We start from the raw sequence: 18,957 nt of genomic DNA, 5'->3' as shown, positions 1-18,957 counted from the left end.
ATTTGCATGAAAATGTAGATGAACATGTAACGAGTAATATACAAGTTTATACTAGAAGAAATGAAAGTAGTCATCCATGTGCCTTTGACAAATTTTCTCAAAATAAATCTTTAGAAGAATCTTCACAAAGTCTATCAAATTGTATTTCTAAAGCACCAAATAGATTTGGATCTTATTATTCTTTTTCGCCAAACTTTAAAGCTTGCTTAATAGTTCTTCACTCCTTTTATAAACCATCTCATTATAATGATGCCAAACAATATGCACATTGGAATGAAGCAATGGAACATGAACTTAATGCACTCAAACTTGGGAAATAGTTAATCCTCCACAAGGGAAGAAACCCACAGGATGTAGATCTGTTTTTAAGGTAAAAACTAAAAGTGATGGCTCTTTGGAAAGATATAAAGTTAAATTGGTAATCAAAGGATATGCTCAAGAGTATGGGGTAGATTATGATGAGATATTTTACCCGGTTGCTCGAATGACTAGTGTTCGAGCTCTTATTGCAATTGCATCTATTAAGAAATGGCATATTTTTCAACTCGACGTTAAAAATGTTTTTTTTAAATGGAGATCTTAGTGAAGAAGTTTATATGGATCCTCCACTTGGCATGAATTTAAATGAAAAAATTTTGAAATTAAAAAAAGCATTATATGGTCTTAAGCAAGCCCCTAAGGCTTGGTATGATAAATTTAGTAATATATTAATTAATTTGGGTTTTGTCTCTTGTTATACTGACACTACTCTCTTTGTTAAGAAAAGAGGTGATTCTATTATAATTCTTCTTCTTTATGTTGATCATATGATTATCACGAGTAATGACAAAGAATGAGTAAATGACATTAAGTCTATATTAAAGAAACATTTGATATGTCTGACCTGGGTTTTCTGAGGTATTTTTTAGGCATTGAGGTGGCTTATTCACAAAGAGGAGATACACTCTATCTCAAATGAAGTTGGTTGCGGACATTTGTGCTAAGTCAGGGATTTAAGATGAAAAGAAAGTAGAAACTCCTGAAGTCATAAATGTTAAATTGAGACTTGAAGATGGTGTTCTGTAATGAAATATGCGAAAATAAAAACAATGTCCTGCAATGGACATTCACATATAGAAAGCAAAGAACAAGTCCAAAAAGGACATACACAAAAGCCAACAATGGCTTGCAAACATAAATTCTTATAAATGCAAGGGCTTTAAGAAGCCAATACTTTACAAAGGGGGAGACCCCACTTATTTATAGGCAAGGAGGAGTGAGAGAGAGAGGGAGAAAAGTAAGAGAGAGAGACCACATTGGGAGGCCCAACAAGGTGTCGTTGGGCTCCCAACGATCACAATTGTGACTGTTGGGGGCCCAACGACTCTTAGTTGGGACCCCAATGTGAATGCATTAAATGCATTTTAGGAAAAAGAAAACAAAAAAATAAAAGAAAGAAAATGGAAAATAAGAAAAAGAAAAAAGAAAAAAGACTACAATGCCCCTATTGGGCAGGGTTACAGGAATACCCTTATCGGGTATGATTGAATATATATATATATATATATATATTACATGTATTTTAACACCCTCCCTCATTCTTCACAGGGATATAACCGAAAGCTTGTTGAGAAGAAACATAAAATGAGGGGCAGCAAGGGCTTTAGTGAAGAAGTTCGCCAACTGGTACTCGGATGTAACGTAAAGCAGTGCTATGGTTCCTCTTAGGTATTCATCATGAACGTAGTGGCAGTCCATCTCGATGTCTTTAGCACGCTCATGGAAGGTGTGATTGCTTGCGATATAGATTGCGCTTTTGTTGTCACAGCACATCTTCGAAGGAGTAGAGATGACTATGCCCATATCACTGAGGAGACTTCTAAGCCATACAAGCTCCATGGTTGTAGTGGTCATTGCACGATACTCTACTTCTGTTGAGGACAATGATACTTTGTGTTGTTTCTTGCATCTCCAAGATATCATAGAGTCACCTAAGAAAACACAAAAACCAGTAGTTGAGACTTTATCATTGGGATTTCCCCCCCAATCAGCATCAGTATAAGTAATTAAATCAAGTGATGACGAAGAGGAAAGAAAAACTCCCTTAGTTATGGTGTTTTTGATGTATCTGACTATCCTTAAGACTGCACTCATGTGCACAGTTGTAGGTGCATGTTGAAACTGACTAACTGAGTGAACTGCGTGAGCTATGTCTGGCCGAGTGATGGATAAGTAGGTCAGAGACCCAACAAGTTGGTGGTAGGGAGTAGGATCCTCGAGGAGTGTTCCATCTTCTAACCTTAACTTTGCATTGATAACTTCAGGGGTTTTTGTCTTCTTATCATCTGAGATGCCAGATTTGGAACAAATGTCAGCAACAAGTTTCATCTGAGAAAGAATGTACCCTCGGGGAGAATAAGCTACTTCAATTCTTAAAAAATATCTTAAGAAACCAAGGCCAGACATGTCAAAATTCTCTTTTAAAACTTTCTTAATATCAATGATTCTTTGTTTATCACTTCTAGTGATGATCATATCATCAATATAAAGTAGTAGAAATGACCCTGCACTTTTCACAAACAAAGCAGTGTCAGTATAGCATGAGCGAAAATTTAAGTTTGTCATTACATTGCTAAATCTATCATGCCAAGCCTTTGGAGCTTGCTTTAAACCATATAATGTCTTTTTAAGTTTGAGAATTTTATTTTCACCAATACATACTCCTGGTAGAGGATTCATGTAAACCTCTTCATTTAATTCATCATTTAGGAATGCATTCTTAACATCTAATTGATAAATAAGCCATTTTTTAACTGACGCAACCGCAATAAGAGTCTAACACTAGTCATCCTAGCTACGGGAAAGAAGGTTTCTTCATAGTCTATACTGTATTCTTGAGCGTATCATTTTGCTACCAATCGGGCTTTATAGTGTTGTAATGACCCATCACTTTTAGTTTTAATTTTGAAGACCAATCTACATCCAATAGATTTCTTTCCAGTGGATAATGAGGTTATTTCCCAAGTTTTTGCCTTTTCAAGAGCACTAAGTTCTAAGTTCATGGCTTTAACCCACTGAGGAATGTTTTTGGCTTCATTATAATGTGAAGGTTCATAAAAAAAGTGTAACGCAATTAGACACGCTCTATACTTTGGTGTTAGAGACTCATAGGAAACAAACCTATTATGAGGATTGGAGATTCGGCCGGATCTCCTTAAAGAGGTTTCTTTTATGTTGGAGCCTTGAGAGTATTTTTCTAAGGCACTCATGGGAACTTGTTAACCACGCCTAACATAGGTTTGGATGGGTCTATCACTTTCATTTTCAACATTGTTAAGGGGAATATCCTCTAGATCATTCAAAAAAATCATTAGAGATTTTCTCTTCTTGAGGAGTCACATCTTCTTGAGAGAGAAGATCAAATAAGAAAGCATATTCGCTTTCGTCAATATCTTTAGTTTTCTCAAAACCATTTTCATTTTCTAAAAAGGTTACATCTTTAGATACATATAGTTTGTTATTTTTAATATCGAAGCATCTAAAACCCTTTTGATTTTCTCTATATCCTAAGAAAATACATTCAATAGCTTTAGGAGATAATTTATCTGTTTTATGTGTAAAGACAAAACATTTACATCCAAAAATTCTTAATCTATTGAAATCGGGTGTTCTTTCAAATAATTTTTCATATGGAGATGTATTTTGTAAGAATGAAGATATTATTCTATTTATCAAGTAAGTGAAAGTTAAAGCGGCTTCAGCCCAATAACTTTTTCGAATTTCTTTGGAAATAAGAAGTATCCTAGTGGTTTCGAAAATGTGTCTATGCTTTCTTTCGGCTAGAACATTTTGTTGAGGAGTCCTAGGACATGATCTTTGATGACAAATTCCATTTGTTTCCAAATAATTTTGAAATCCATTTGATAGATACACTTCACCCGAATCGGATCTAAGAGTAGAGATATTACTTGAAAATTGATTTTTGACTATCATATGAAATTTCTTGAAGAAGTCAAAGACTTCGGGTTTTAAATTGAGAAAATAGATCCACACATATCTAGTGTAGTCATCAATGAAAGTAACATAATAGGAGTATCTTCCTTTCGATATGATCGGAGAAAGGCCCCAAACGTCCGAATGGACTAACTCAAAAGATCTTTTGGACACAAAAGTTCTATTTGGAAAAGGAGTGGATTTCATTTTTTCAAAAATACAATTCTTGCAAACAAAATGTTTCTCATTACAAAATTTCTTTTCAAAAGGAAATGAGTACATTTTTTAGAAACTTGGATGTCCAAGTCTTCGGTGACAAGTTTCAATATTTTTATCTTGAACATGATTACAAAAAAAGTTAGTGGAAAGTTTCAATTTGCTCATGTAATAGAGATCTCCCCTCCTATAGCCTTGCCCAATCTGCTTCTCGGACCAGAGATCATGTATAGAGCAATCCTTAGTTGAGAAGGAGATTTCACACCGGATCCAACTAGAGGTGTTGGAAACAAGACTAAACCTAGGTCTAACTGGACTTATCATAGGAAAAACCATACTCAGGTCCGATGAGGATTAGCTAAACCAGACCCCTGCCATACCTTCTAAAATAATATGTTTTATATTTTTTGCATTGAAAAATTGCATATCTTAATCAGAACAGGGGTTGGACGCGGATCTGGTATGAAATTTCATAAACCATACTCGGTCCGCATATCAATTGAACCCTATAAGTCCAACCCAAACTCTTAATCGGATTTCATTCCTTCATACCAAACCCAGTACGGGTTAGCATCGGGTCATACCCAACCCATTGACACCCCTACTTACATGAATCAAATCTGGTTCGGCTGAGTTGAAATTCCTATAAAAAATAGGCCTAATTAGAATTTTGAACTCCATGCATTTAATCTAATCCAATGTATAACCCATACAAGTTTTAAATTAAAACCATACCAACTGAGCTCGAACTTGATTCATATGGAACAGGTTTTGGTCTAATTTTTTGTAACGCCCCGAAATCTTAACCCAAATTTTGAGGATTTTTTTTTTTTCAATACAGCGGAAACAAGTCATATTGTAGGGCTAAGCATTCCAGAACATTACAGATGGAGCAAGACCAAAACATTCTTTTCATTCCAATATCAATGAAAATTAAGATCAGAGTTCTCACACTATCCTTGGAACAGTAAATCCAAAAATCCCGATCGAAGCCTCATCCCGCAGTCGCTCCTGAATCCAACTCTTCACCTGAGATTTTATAGGAATTAGACTACAACTGTCTAAGTAGGAATTACTGTAATTGTTCTTGCAGGTATATCATGTGTCAAGTATATGGTGTGGGTGCCAAATGTGATTTTCAACTCATACAAGAATAAGTAAAGAACTACGCTACAACAGTCAACAATTTATGAGAAGCAATCTGACAAGTATCATCAAAAGCAATCATTTCAATATCCCATAACCACATATACGAATTCATACAATGATTCAAAGAAATGCAATTATAACAGATCATAATTCAGGAACGCATTCATGCCACAAGGTACATCCATTATGCATAAAGAAACATTAAATCATACTATGATGCATAATTTTATTACAACAAGACATTTAACATACATTGAAAGTTAAACATCATGCATCCACCAAACCTATAACAATTAAGGAAACAGATAACATATGCATGTTCTAATGCATAGTAAGAAAATGCATGACTTATGCGAAATGCATGAATCCTCTTATTATCTTTCCTTAAATTTCTCTTTCATATGCATGCCCTATTAAATGCATACATCTTTAAGTTCCTCTTTTTAATTACCGTGGCCCGCGGATACACCAAACGGGTACAAACCCCGAGGTCAAGTAGGTTCCCAGGGTAGCTTAACACACAATTTGTATTTTATTACTGGGTTCCCACTTAGCCCTCGACCGATATCAGGAAACAGCATCATCCATCGGAACATTAGACCTCCACATCTAATGTCGGGGACACAAGGGACACCCCACGCCCACAAGTGCCACTTCCTTGGTACCATAAACTCACAGCTGTGACTAACACACCACTCCCGGGTAAAGTGGCGGGCTCTCCCTAAAACCGTGGCCAGGAGAAGAACCACAATATCGGGTTCAGGGGCAACAACGTACACGGAGTTTTTGTATCCTCACAGTCTCCCCAAGACCGGATAACTAAGATTCTCATACTCCAGATGAGATATCCCAGAATGTATATTCACTGTTCTTATTTATAATATTTTTAATTAAGTCCATTTCTTTAAGTTTGCCACACATATGCAAAAGTAAAGTGAAAACCCCGCATCCTTCCTTGCAGGGACCCATTCGGGACTCCAGCCCGTACAAACCACTAGAACAGTGTAGTAAAGTGCCAAACGATCTTATGCGGTTTAAGTGATGCTTTTAAAAACATATATAAAAGAAAATCAAACCCACGGCTCTCCAGGCCGGTGATGGTCCCGTAGGCCATCGGTGCATCACATAATAAAACCAAGTAGTGTTTCATTTATAACACTAGGCCAAAATGCCAAAAGCATATATATTCATGCAAATATAAACCCAAACATATGCATGTCATAATTCATTCATATGCATTTTCAATATGTGTGTGTTACCTACATCACATATGGGTCTTAACCGATCCATGGTTTCTTTAAGTGTGTGAGTGTACATGTACAATTTCACATATAAATCAAGTGTACATGTTCTAGAAGACTTACTAATAATTGAATCATGCTCACACTCATGTGTACCATAGTCATAACAGTCAAGTGAAAACATAAATCTCCACGACAAGTGTATCCAAATGCGCATCCATATATGCCAATATAACCATGGACATGAAACAACAACACTCACAAGCATGGTTTCAAAGATTCATGTGCACGCGTACTTGTAAATGCATGTTTTTCATTGAAATAAACGTCAAATGCACATATTCTTTCAAATGTGTGTAACTATCAAGGCCCTGGCTCGGTTTGGAAATGTCATATGCCCATCAACATCAGTTTCTATCAAGCTCCACCTAATTGTCAACTTCAAAATTTCATTAAGTGCATGCCTATCTTCTGCATAATTTGGTCAAGTACAACCATCATGCAAATACCGATTCTTAGCACCTATATTTATATATATTTACAATTATATTTAGAGTACAAAGGTCTCTCTTCATCAAGAGGTTCACCTCCAGCCGACCCAGTCGACTGAGGTACCAACCAGGCTCAGTCGACACCAGTCAACTGGGTCGGGTCTGGCAAACAGACTGGATAACTAAGCCAGCCCAGCCAACCCCATTGGCTGGGGCCTGACAGCACCTGCACTGGCCCAGCCCAGCCTGTGTGTGCTGTCGAGGCTGGACAGTTACCCGCCTATATATATATATATATATATATATATAAGAACAATTACACGGTCATATATCTGATAGGAAGCATGATTATTGAGCAAGTATGCAGCTAAAACATTCCACAATTAAGAAACAGTTACACACCTACACACGAGAAAATTTTACCCATATAAATTAAGGAAACCTGTGAAAGAATTTTAAATCAACATACATGTACACCATGTATCTTGGTGTGGTTACTGATCTCCATGTTTTTCTCTACTAAACCGTCCAGCTCATACTCAGCCGAACACCCGGCTGGGTCTAACAGCATAACACTGTAGGTAGCACTGAATACGCTCCAGCGCCCAAATGCAGATGTACATGCTATGGAAGTTCTTTTCATGTGTGGACAAGAAAGTGGTGAAAGAAAATTCTACAAGTAATATTCCCATGTGTGCATGTAAGTGTACAATAATTGGCATGAACTAGGTATGTAAGTGTGCTGCAGAATTATACAAACTGAAATGTAAATAACTCCAACCGTTGACAGATAAACCTTACTATCACGTAATAGGTGTCAAGGCTGATTAAAGGCATTTAACTCAACTAAAAATTTATGCATATAAACGAATCACAACATTAAGATATTCTAAGCATTAAGTTTTCAGAACTTACATTAATTCGGACAAAAATTAATTTGAACCTGAATTCATTTCAGATAGTTTAATATAGGTTCCATAGTTGTAACACACTGATCAGGTGTCTTATACATATATATATATATATATATATATATATATATATTTTCACACCTTGATATTAACAGAGGTTAATCGACTTTGATTTACAGCCCTCCAACAGTGAAATTAGAATGACGTGCTTCCTCTCATAGGAGTAACATAACATTGTAACTAATAGTGGATAGTTTCAGTGATTTAACAAAATAAAATGGACATTCATGAATCAATTAGGGAAATAAAATTGGGAGGACACGGTTATCAGGGTATATGCCCTTAACAGAAATCTGAAAACTCCTGTAGCATCTATATTTTTCACAGCAGCCGAAACCTAAACCCACACCCAGCGTAATGACTCCTACTATCGATAATCCAAAATCCCCAAATCAGGGATTTGGCATTTCTGGTGGCTTAAAAACCTAAATACCCAAAAAAAAAAAACTTTCGGATTTTGGGGATTCACTACACCCTCATCGTATGCTTGACCCACAGAAAAACCAACAGGAAAACCTACCTTTTTTCCGGCGAGATGGTTGCTGCTACAACGAGAGGAGGTGAAGATCGAGAAGGAGAGAAGGGCTCGGCAGGGGCGGCGGCATCGATCCAGTCACACGTAGCGAGGGTGCCGGCGAGAGAGGCTCCAGCGAACTCCAGGGCAGCGTCGATGGCTTGCGCAGAGGGAGACGAGAGAGAGTGAGAGAAAAAGAGATGAGGGATGAGAGGAACAGGGGTTCGGGGACCCCTTATTGAAGAGGGCGACCCCCGAAAAGGAAGGAGCATCCCTTTTTCGGCGGCTGCGCAAGAGCCCTCCACTGAGCCAAAGCTATTTCCTGTGTTAGGGTTCCGAGAACCCTAATGCACTATCTCATCGGGCAGCTTTGTAGCGCCCTTACGTTTCTTTTTTTTTCACTTTATACAGTGCGGGTCGGGTCCAGTTCTGAGCCCTGCAAATCCGTGACTCGGGATCCAATAGTAAAGTGGATCCGGGTCTGATTTGAATGTGGATCCGACTCCGAAAAAAAGATGTGGATCCAAAATGTTGGATCCGTTTGGGTCCAGTCGTGGATCCAATCCCACGTAACTATTTTTTTATTTTAATTTATTTATTAAACATTATTATTACACTTATGCCTTTAATACCCATATATATTTCTTTTGGATCGAGGAAACGGATTTGGGCCCAAAATGTATAAAACCACTCATGCAATACAGATTATTTAGGGATCTTGGATCCGAAATGCAGTTCTCATGCCCAATTTTTGAAGGAAAACAAAACTTATTATTTTCAAATAAATTTAAACAGCTAAAGCCAACAATCCGGGTTGTTACGTCCTTTTGGATCCGGGTAACGGATCCTAACCTAAAACCTTAAAATTCGTAGATATTACATTTTTTGACCCAATTCAAATCTAAGTTTGATGAGACTTGAGATGGCCCAACCTAGTTAAAACCCTAGAAAATATGATAACAATGGTAATTGTGAAGAAGATGCCAAGCAAAGAAGAATTTTGTTTTAGGGCAAAAAGGCAATCGTGAGCATGAAGATAAGGATTACATACTGCATCTTTTGCAAAGGTAAAATGAGAATTTCAATGCATGAGTTAATGCTAAACCACGGTTCAGCTAACAGTGACTTACAATTAGGGGCATTTGGTGCCAGTACTTTAGAGTGCATTTGAAAAGGTAAAAAGCTTTGGTGTTTATAGTAATTATAGGGAAACTTTAGTGATTAATTGAAATTTACCCTTTCTTTCTGGACAACAATGAAGAGTTAATGTTCATGAAGTGGTACAGACAGTTTGAAACTACCACTGTTCATATTTCAGGTAAAGCTGGTCCGCATAATATACTACCAGTACAGAAGTGGGGTTCAGTGGACACTGTCAACTAAGAACCAACTTGCTAGGCAGAAAACATTGTATCAGTATCACTGTTCTGTATTTAAGTTTGCTCACAGGGACTTGCCATGATTGTTGGGTTTGGATTCTCACACCAATACATACAATCAAAAGTGAGAATAATACCACGAATAGTGTTTCTTGCTTGAGATAGTACACCACGTAGCAAGTAGGTAAACTAACAGCAGAAAATGACCACATGAATTGCCCTGAATCAAATCTAAAAATAATCATATTGAGTATGTGTCTCATATAGTTGGCTTCACCTAAATATATTCCAGAAAAAAATATTCCTCATGATGAGTTTCATTCAATTAAACTTACATTTTCTATCTAAAAAAGAGAGAAAAACATGTATGAGGACATTACCTCAATTACTTTAAGTTCGGAGCAAACAAGATCAAGAAGCTCCCCTGTCCCAGTTCCTGATATGGCAGATATTGGGAGTGGGGAAAACCTAAGGATCCACTAAAACAAATTAGCAAATCATGTCAATGCAAGAACAACTTTTTAGTAGCACTACCAAAATTGAAAAGCCAGCAAATAAGAAACAGGTATTATTCATCCAACTATCAAAATGCATGATCCATACAAACATTCTGATACATCCAATTGCTCATGCATCACGGAAATTGTTGAAAAGGAAAGGGAGAAAAAGGTACCCAAGCGACCAAAACTCAGATGCTTGCATTAGTCCCTTGCGTGGAGATTCACATTTATTCACTGCAAGAATTATCTTCTTATCTGAGTAGTTTTTCCGCAGCCAGTCTGCTATTTCCACATCAGCTGCCGTTAGACCTGCCTGTTAAATATCTGTTAATCTTGAAACTGCGAGTAAAACAAGCTTCAACAATCTAAGCACCAACTAATACTAAAAACATGTGCCTTCAACCCATGGAGCTAATGCTCAAAGAAGGACATTTAATAGGAGCCAAAGTGTGACACATAGCTACACACCGCTTCAACATTATGAAATGATAATGCCTATACTAGCGAACACTTACACGAACATTTTAGTGACATCTACAATAAACATAAAGGGGACATATCCATGATCTATGTCACCTGGGTACTAGTATGGGTGCAGAGGGTACGACTGTTAAAGTATATATATGTATATGTTTTTTTTATTGATGTAATAGGTAATACCCATTAGGGGTATTTTAGTCCTTTCACTTTATGCAATCAGCTGTGTTCATTAGGGGCACTTTAGGGTTTCTAATTTTCTGTATTTTCACACTTTTATCAAGGGCATTATAGACTTTATAATGCCCTTGAAATAGAGCTGTTGGGAGTGCGCCCAACCGCTATATTTCTAGCTGCACTCCCAATGGCTCTTGGTGGTCCCTTTTGGTATAAATAGGGGATAAATCCCCTCTCGTTCGTAATGCTTTTTCAAGCACTCATTGGAATACAACGTCTATATTTCTTATGTTCTTTGTCTTGCCCATTAGTGTCCTTGTGTTTGTGTTTGTATCTTGACGCATAAGTGTTCCTTGGTTGTGCTCATATTTGTATGATTTGTAAGCCCATAAGAGGCATTTCTTTGTGTATTTTGTACGTGAAGAGGAAGCATGTGAGATCGGTGGAGTGTTGGTTCATTAATTCGTTAAGCGCGTCATCAACCTTCTTCAACACGTTTTTGCCATCTTCCTTTTTTCTCTCTCTATTTATTCTCTTCTCTTACTTTTTATTCTCTTGGTACAATGGACGAAAAAGTAATTATGGTTGTTCCCGTCAAGTCCGATGGGAAAAACTATAATATGTGAGCCACCGGTATGAAAAGAATCTTGGTTGGCAAAGACTTGTGGGACTATGTTGATGGTTCCATATTATTCTTAGAAAATCTATTTGTGGAGAAGATGGAGTAACAAAATATAAACTTATTAAAGACAAAGACAGAGAAAATGCTCTTTTAGACTATAAAAGGGTCGTTAAAGAATAGGATGTTGGTCATACCAAGGTTTTATCCCTATTTATGGGAAGTATGTGTGAAGAACCTTGCGAACATATATTAGGATTTGAGAGGGTCGATGAAGCATGGGTTTTATCAAACAAACCTACCCGCAAAATGATGTCGCCCATAAATGAAAATTGCAAGATAAAATTCATAATTGCAAGCAAGGAGATTAAAAGTGTTAGAAAGTACTATAGAACTCTCAACTGACTTTGGGACCAAATGGCTAAAATGGAGCCTATTTGGGATACCTTTGATGCTCGTCGTAGGAAACTTCAAATCCTTAGTGAGCAATTTCTTCAATTTATGAGAGGGCTTAGGCCTGAATTTGAACATGTTTGGGTTTCAACCATCCACCAAAACTGAAAGCAAGACGAGCTTCCTTCTTTGCATGAGATTTTAGCACAAGTATGCATGGAAGAAACAAGGCTACAATTCATAATAGAATCTAAGAAGACCAAGGACAACGTATTGACGGTATCTAGACCTGGTGCCAATACTTATTCATATACGCCTCTTCATTTCAACAAGAATAATTTTGGGAGGACAAGAAACAATGATACAAGATATAGCGGGAGAAATGATAGTAGAAAAGGAAAAATTATTTGTTATAATTATGGAGAACCGGTGCACATCAAACCATATTTCCCTGAATTTAAAAATGATGAGAAAAGAGTAGCTACCTTAGAAGCTCTTCAAGAAGGCAAAGATACCAACAACTCCAGTTACAAAAACTTATCTTTGTCCCAACTCGCAGAAGCTCTACAACCGCTCCTCAAAGGCTCATCCTCCCTAACCAGTGCCGCAGTCTCCTCTTCCTCACGTCCCTTTAAGATTTCTTGGCTGCTAGATTCTAGTGCTTCACTTCACATGAACCCTAATAATACTATACTCTCTCATTGTAGTATTAATTCAAGTAGCTCTAATGTTTTTATTGCTAATGAATCCTCTCTTGAAATTAAAGGAAATGAAAATTTTACAAATTCTTCAAACTTTTTTATTTCAAAAGTCAGAATTGTTCCAAAACTTAATTTAAATCTTCTTTCAATTTCTCAAATTATTTACCATGGTTGTAGTATTTCCTTCACTTTTGACTAACGTTTAATATAAGATATGTAGTCCGGCAAGCAGATTGAGTAAAGACATAGAGAAGGAGAGCTCCACTACATGAACCGGTTGATCATTCTTAAAGATACTTTTTTTTAATACACAAAATTGGATATTTTTTGCGGCATCAAAGACTAAGTCATCCTAGCATTTCTAAGTTATCCAATGTATCTCATTTAAGAAAATTTTGTAATGAAAAAATTCAATGTACTGATTATATCCTTAGGAAAATGACAACCATTCTTATCAAGAGAGAAATTTTTTTGCTTCCAAATCACTTGAATTAATACACTTGCATGTTTGGGGTCCTGCTCTTGTTGCTTCTAAAGAAGGATTTACTTATTATGTGATTTTTGTGGATGATTATTATAGCTTCACTTGGATTTATTTTCTTAGGCACAAATATGAAGTTTTTAAAACTTTCAAAACTTTTATAACCTTGTTAAAGATCTCTTTAAAATAATATTTCTATATTTTGTTCTGATTCAGGGGAAGAATATAGTCAAATGACTTTAAAAATTATTTAAAAAATCATGACATTTTGCATCAAAGATCTTGTGCAAACACACTTCAACAAAATGGTTTGGCAAAAAGGAAACACAGGCATATAGTAGAAACCAACCATTAGAACTTTACAACAACAACAACAACAACTACGCCTTCATCCCAAAACAATTGGGGTCAGCGATATGAACCAAAAAAGAAATTCATTTTGGGTCTTCCACATGAATCCTTTTCCTCCAATCATTTCTATCCAACGCCATGTCCTTGGTGAGGTTCAAAGCATTCATATCCTTTCCTATCATCTCCATCCAAGTCTTCCTAGGCCTACCCCGACCTCTTTTAACTAATATATTTTCCCATTTCTCTAACCTTCTAACTGGAGCATCATTAGGCCTTCGCCGAATATGTCCAAACCACCGTAAACGATTCTCTCGCATCTTATTTTCAATGGGTGCAACACCTACCTTCTTACGTATCTCTTCGTTCTGAATCTTATCTTTTATTGTATTTCCACACATCCATCTAAGCATCCGCATCTCAGCTACACTCATTTTTTGAATATGATGTCTCTTGGCAGCCCAACATTCTGTACCATATAGTAAAGCGGGTCTAATAGTCGTCCTATAAAACTTTCCCTTCAACCGCAATGGCATGGACGCGCTTAGGTAGGTCGAATTCGGGGATTGGAATCACTGTTGGGTCGAATCGAATCGGATGGCATCGAGTACCTTGGAAATGGAAAGACTTCTCCCTACCCCCAAAACCAGGAACTTCCAAAGCCCCCTCTCCTGGTGGTCTTTATCCGCATGAGAATTCCTATCTCCCTCCCTTCGGGGGCCGCCTGATTCGGGTTGGACGATAAAGGAAGGGGGCATGGGGGCAGAGGCGAAGCGTATTTAGGCACACGGACCGAACGGTGCAAGCAATGAACCTAGCTTACCGGGCAGGGAAATCGATGAAGCCAGCTGCTTGAACCATGGGTGATGGAAAACGAATCACGGAATCCCGCCCACGAGGAATGAACCTTTTTCTCACCGATCCGCCCTACAAAGGATGGAACTCCATAGCCCACCCAAACTTTGGAGGGGTGGAGCCACTGCTCGGTGGGCGACATATCCTTAAGGATCAAGTTGTTCAATTCCTACTGCCCCACCAATAACCTGGTTGTTGTTTATATCGGTAGGGGGGGGAAAGACAACTAGTATTCCTCTCATCCCTGGGCCGGGCATTCCCCCTTAACAAAAATAACCATTAGAACTTTGCTTATTTTTAAACATGTTCCAAAACATAATCAGACTTTAGCTGAACTTCAAAATATTTTTTTATAAGAAACTTTCTAAAACTACCTGTGACTATTTTAGACTAAGAACCTTTGGATGTAATGTTTTATTTTTACAAATAAAAATGACAAACTTTCTCCTACAGTCGTTCCTTGTGTTTTCCTTGGTTATGGGAAAAGCCAAAAAGGTTTTAAACGTTATGATCTTAAACATGATAAAGTTATAAACTCTATATCAAGGAATGTTACCTTTATAGAGCAAGAAAGTTTCTTTGGTTTAAATGTGCATATCAAAGAAAATGATGATTATTCTTTTTTGGAATTATTTCTTAAATGTAGTGTTAAAAAACAATGATGTTAATTATGAACTTCAATACAACATCTAGTGTGGTGAGTCTCATGGCATTGACGGTGGACCTTTAATTATCCAGTATAAAAGAAGAATTGGTGATAGACATCCCAATACCTTAAAACAATATTCTAGCATAGAAAATCAAGAACAAAGCACTCTTAGAAAATCAGAAAGAATACATAGGTCTCTAGATAGATTTGTATCCTACAAAAGTTTTACTACTCAATATAGAGCTTGTCTAGCCAAGATATTTTCTTACTTTAAACTTTCCTCATACAATACGGCCAAGAATCATCATGAATGGATGAGTGATATGAATGATAAAATATGAGCCTTAGAAAAATCTAAAACATGGGATATAAAAAATCCTCCTCGTGGAAAGAAGACGATAGGTTGTGGATGGGTACATAAAATTAAAACCAAGAGTGATGGAATTTAAGCGAGACATAAGGCTAGATTAGTGGCCAAGGATTATATACCCAAGAGTATGGAATAGATTATGATGAAACTTTTACTCCAGTAGTTAGGATGACTTCCCTTAGAACCCTTATAGCCATAGTTGCCATTAGAGGTTGGCTCATTTATCAAATGAATGTCCAAATGTCTTCCTCAATGATGAATTGAAAGAAGAAGTTTATATGGATTCACCATCTGGATATGAGGCTCAAGTTGAAACGGTGTTTTACTTAAGGAAAGCCCTTTATGATTTGAAACAGATGCCTAAAGCCTAGTATGATCGTTTTAGTTTTGTTATAGTTAAACTAGGTTTTACTTCTTGTTATATTGACACTGTTATGTTTATTAAGAGATCTGATGCAGGTATTGTTATTCTTCTTCTATATGTTGATGACATGCTCATCACTGGAGGAGACAAATAGGGAGTTAGTTTTATTAAGAATATTTTAAAACAAAGTTTTGAAATAACTAATTTAGTTTTTCTTAAATACTTTTTAGGGATTGAGGTTGCATATTCTGCTCGTGGCTATTTTATAACTCAATCCAAGTTTGCTTTTGATATCATAGACAGGTCTAGAATTACATAAGAGAAAATGGTGGATGCTTCTGAAGTGATAAATGCAAAAATGAAGATAGATGATGACACACGTCTGGACGATCATACTCCTTACCGTTAAACGATTGAGGCTCTCACATATTTGACCATCAACAAACTTGATATCTCAAATGTCGTTCATACAGTCAGTCAATTCCAACGTTCCCCTACCACTGTGCACATGAGTGTCATTATGTGTATCATTAGATATTTACAAAATTTTGTTTTTAAAGAGATTGTTTTGTCTTCATCCTCCCCACTCGAATTAATTGCTTATACCGACTCTAACTGGAGAGAAAATCATAATGATAGACGCTCAACTACAGGTTTATGTGTCTTTGTAAGTCACTCACTAGTGTCCTGGAAATACGAGAAGCAACAGAAGGTGTCATTATCGTCAACCAAAGTTGTAACGCCTGTGAATTTTTACTACATGATTCAACATGAATAACTATGAATTTCGATTTTTAATATGGTCTAGATTTTTTTGTTATGTGTATTTTTACATTTGGATGTGATTTGGATCTGGGTCGGATCTTAAATAATGTTTGACCCGATTGGTGTCTCCAAACTTTGGTCGATCTAATATTGGATCCTTGATATTTCATTCGGATCTTAGAATTGAAATCTCAGAGATTGGATATCTGATATCAGATCTCAGAGATTTGATCTTTGATATCGGATCTCAGACTGATATTTCGTTTGGATCTTAGAATTTGAATCTTATAGATTGGATCTCTGATATCGGATCTCAGAAATTGGAACTCTGATATTAGATCTTTGATATTGGATCTCGGATGTCGAATCTCAGAGATTGGATCTCTAATATTGGATCTTTGATATTGGATCTCTTATATCGGATCTCAGAGATTGGATCCTTGATATTCATTTGGATCTCGGGGTTTGGATCCCTGAGTTCGGATCCTGGGAAATTTGGTTCTTAGTATGGATCAGGATTGTCCCAATATGGATCCAAAAATCTAAATGGATATGGGATCCTTATTAGGTAGACCCAATTAACCACGATGGGTGAATAACCCAAGTAGGGTGGGTTGTCACCCATCTACTTAAAATATATATATTAGATAGGATACTAAGTAAATAGTAAAGAGTAAAGTACTTCCTAACTACAAATGGTAAGTAGGTAGTTAGGTCTGGAAAAGAGAAAAGTAAAAAGGATTTTAAGTAGATAGGGTATCTCTCCACACGATTTTGGAGAGATATCATTTTAAAAATAAAGGCAAAAAGATAGCCTACTAATTAGCAGGTGAATAGGATGAAATATAGGAAAAGGAGGAAACCACTAACCCTCTCTCTCTCTCTATCTATCTATCTATCTATCTATATATATATATATATATATATATATATATATATATATATATATATATATATATATACATTGTTCCTCCCACACGATTGGGAGGGACCTCATTGAAGTAAGGCACTGAGGGTGTTGTCACTGCTGTCAAACTGAAGCTGGATCAGGTGGAAGTCAACCTATTTGCCTACATTAACGAACCTGCAATGGCCTCCAAACTGAATCGAGGTAGGACCCGTAGCGATAGTGTGTGCAAGGTGCCAAGTTGCACCTGCATACAGCCTTATAATAGGCATATGAATGTTGTGACTTCCACTCAGCCATGGGATATGGTGTTGAACATGCAGTATGCATCTCTAAATTTGTGAACCTGAATAAACAACCTGTTGAAAACATGGTTCTGAATTTTTCTGAACATGTGCATCTGAAATCTTTTGAACCTGGTTATGCCTAGATTTATTGTATACCTGCATCTATGGATAAACATGAATAAACCTGTAACTTGTTGAATACATGTTTCTGAATTTTCTGAACATGTGCATCTAAAATTTTTTAACCTGGTTGCACCTAGATGATTGTTATATATATAATATATATATATATATATATGGTTGCACCTAGATGATTGTTATATATATATATGGTTGTACCTAGATGATTGTTATATATATATAATACATATAATATATATATATGCATACCTGAGATTTCTGAACATGAATATGCCCTGCGTACATGCATGCATTTCACTGATTACATGCCTCATTAAGCGTGTATTTTGTTGCGAACGTGCATCTGCATTTCCAGAACTTATTTTTCATGCATCAATAAGCATGAATTAGAATGGGGTTATGCATCTGTACATTTTCCAGCACATGTCCTGTTGGTTTCATGCATTTTTGGCATGTGGTATGCTGGGATTAGGATTTTGCATGAGTGCCTGAACCTGTAACAGTGCATGCCCTGCTGGTTGTATATATCTTCGGCAGGTAGTATGCTGGAAACAGGCATCTGCAATTGCCTGAGTCTGTGCCAGCATATAAATTGTTGATTACATGCACCGGCAGTACTGGATGATGACTGCATGCATCCAGTTTGGATGTTGACTGCATGCATCCAGTCTGTATAATGACTGCATGCATACGAAGTGGATGATACGCGAATGTACATGGTTTAAAACATGCGCTTGTATAGTTTGGCTATTTATATGTGTTGCTTTAGCCACATCCATGTGCAGTTTAGCTAAGTAAATGAGCAGGATGATTATGTATATATATACCTGTGATTTGTAAAGACCTATGGATAAGTAATTTCCTTGTATTTTAAATTTGGATATTAATCATGTTGAGTCGAAATTAGATGTGTAGGTGTGTGTCATGATATGTCCTGGTGTTGCAAAAAGACATGTACACCAGGAGTCGCCCAGGTTTGGGCTTAGGTTT

General features: G+C 36.8%; 1 protein-coding gene across 4 annotated transcripts in view; it reads right to left on the bottom strand.

Annotated features, from left to right (window-relative positions):
- The window catches only part of EMB2738 (GTP-binding family protein), a 77,496-nt gene that overhangs the window by 51,983 nt on the left and 6,556 nt on the right, over positions 1 to 18,957 (bottom strand). For all 4 annotated transcript variants that reach the window (XR_016435007.1, XM_090019785.1, XM_090019786.1 and 1 more), the window contains exons 5-6: positions 10,607 to 10,746; positions 10,314 to 10,401 (exon numbers count right to left, since the gene is read on the bottom strand). Coding sequence is in view for 3 of the 4 variants with exons in the window: in XM_090019785.1 (XP_089875911.1) it covers positions 10,314 to 10,401; positions 10,607 to 10,746 (228 nt within the window). In the remaining variant the exon portion in view is untranslated. The remainder of the gene's footprint in view (positions 1 to 10,313; positions 10,402 to 10,606; positions 10,747 to 18,957) is intronic.

Source organism: Nuphar pumila, chromosome 10 (genome assembly GCF_984573655.1).
Source record: "Nuphar pumila chromosome 10, dmNupPumi1.hap1.1, whole genome shotgun sequence".
Taxonomy (NCBI): domain Eukaryota; kingdom Viridiplantae; phylum Streptophyta; class Magnoliopsida; order Nymphaeales; family Nymphaeaceae; genus Nuphar; species Nuphar pumila.
This window is presented reverse-complemented; position numbering and strand designations above follow the sequence as displayed.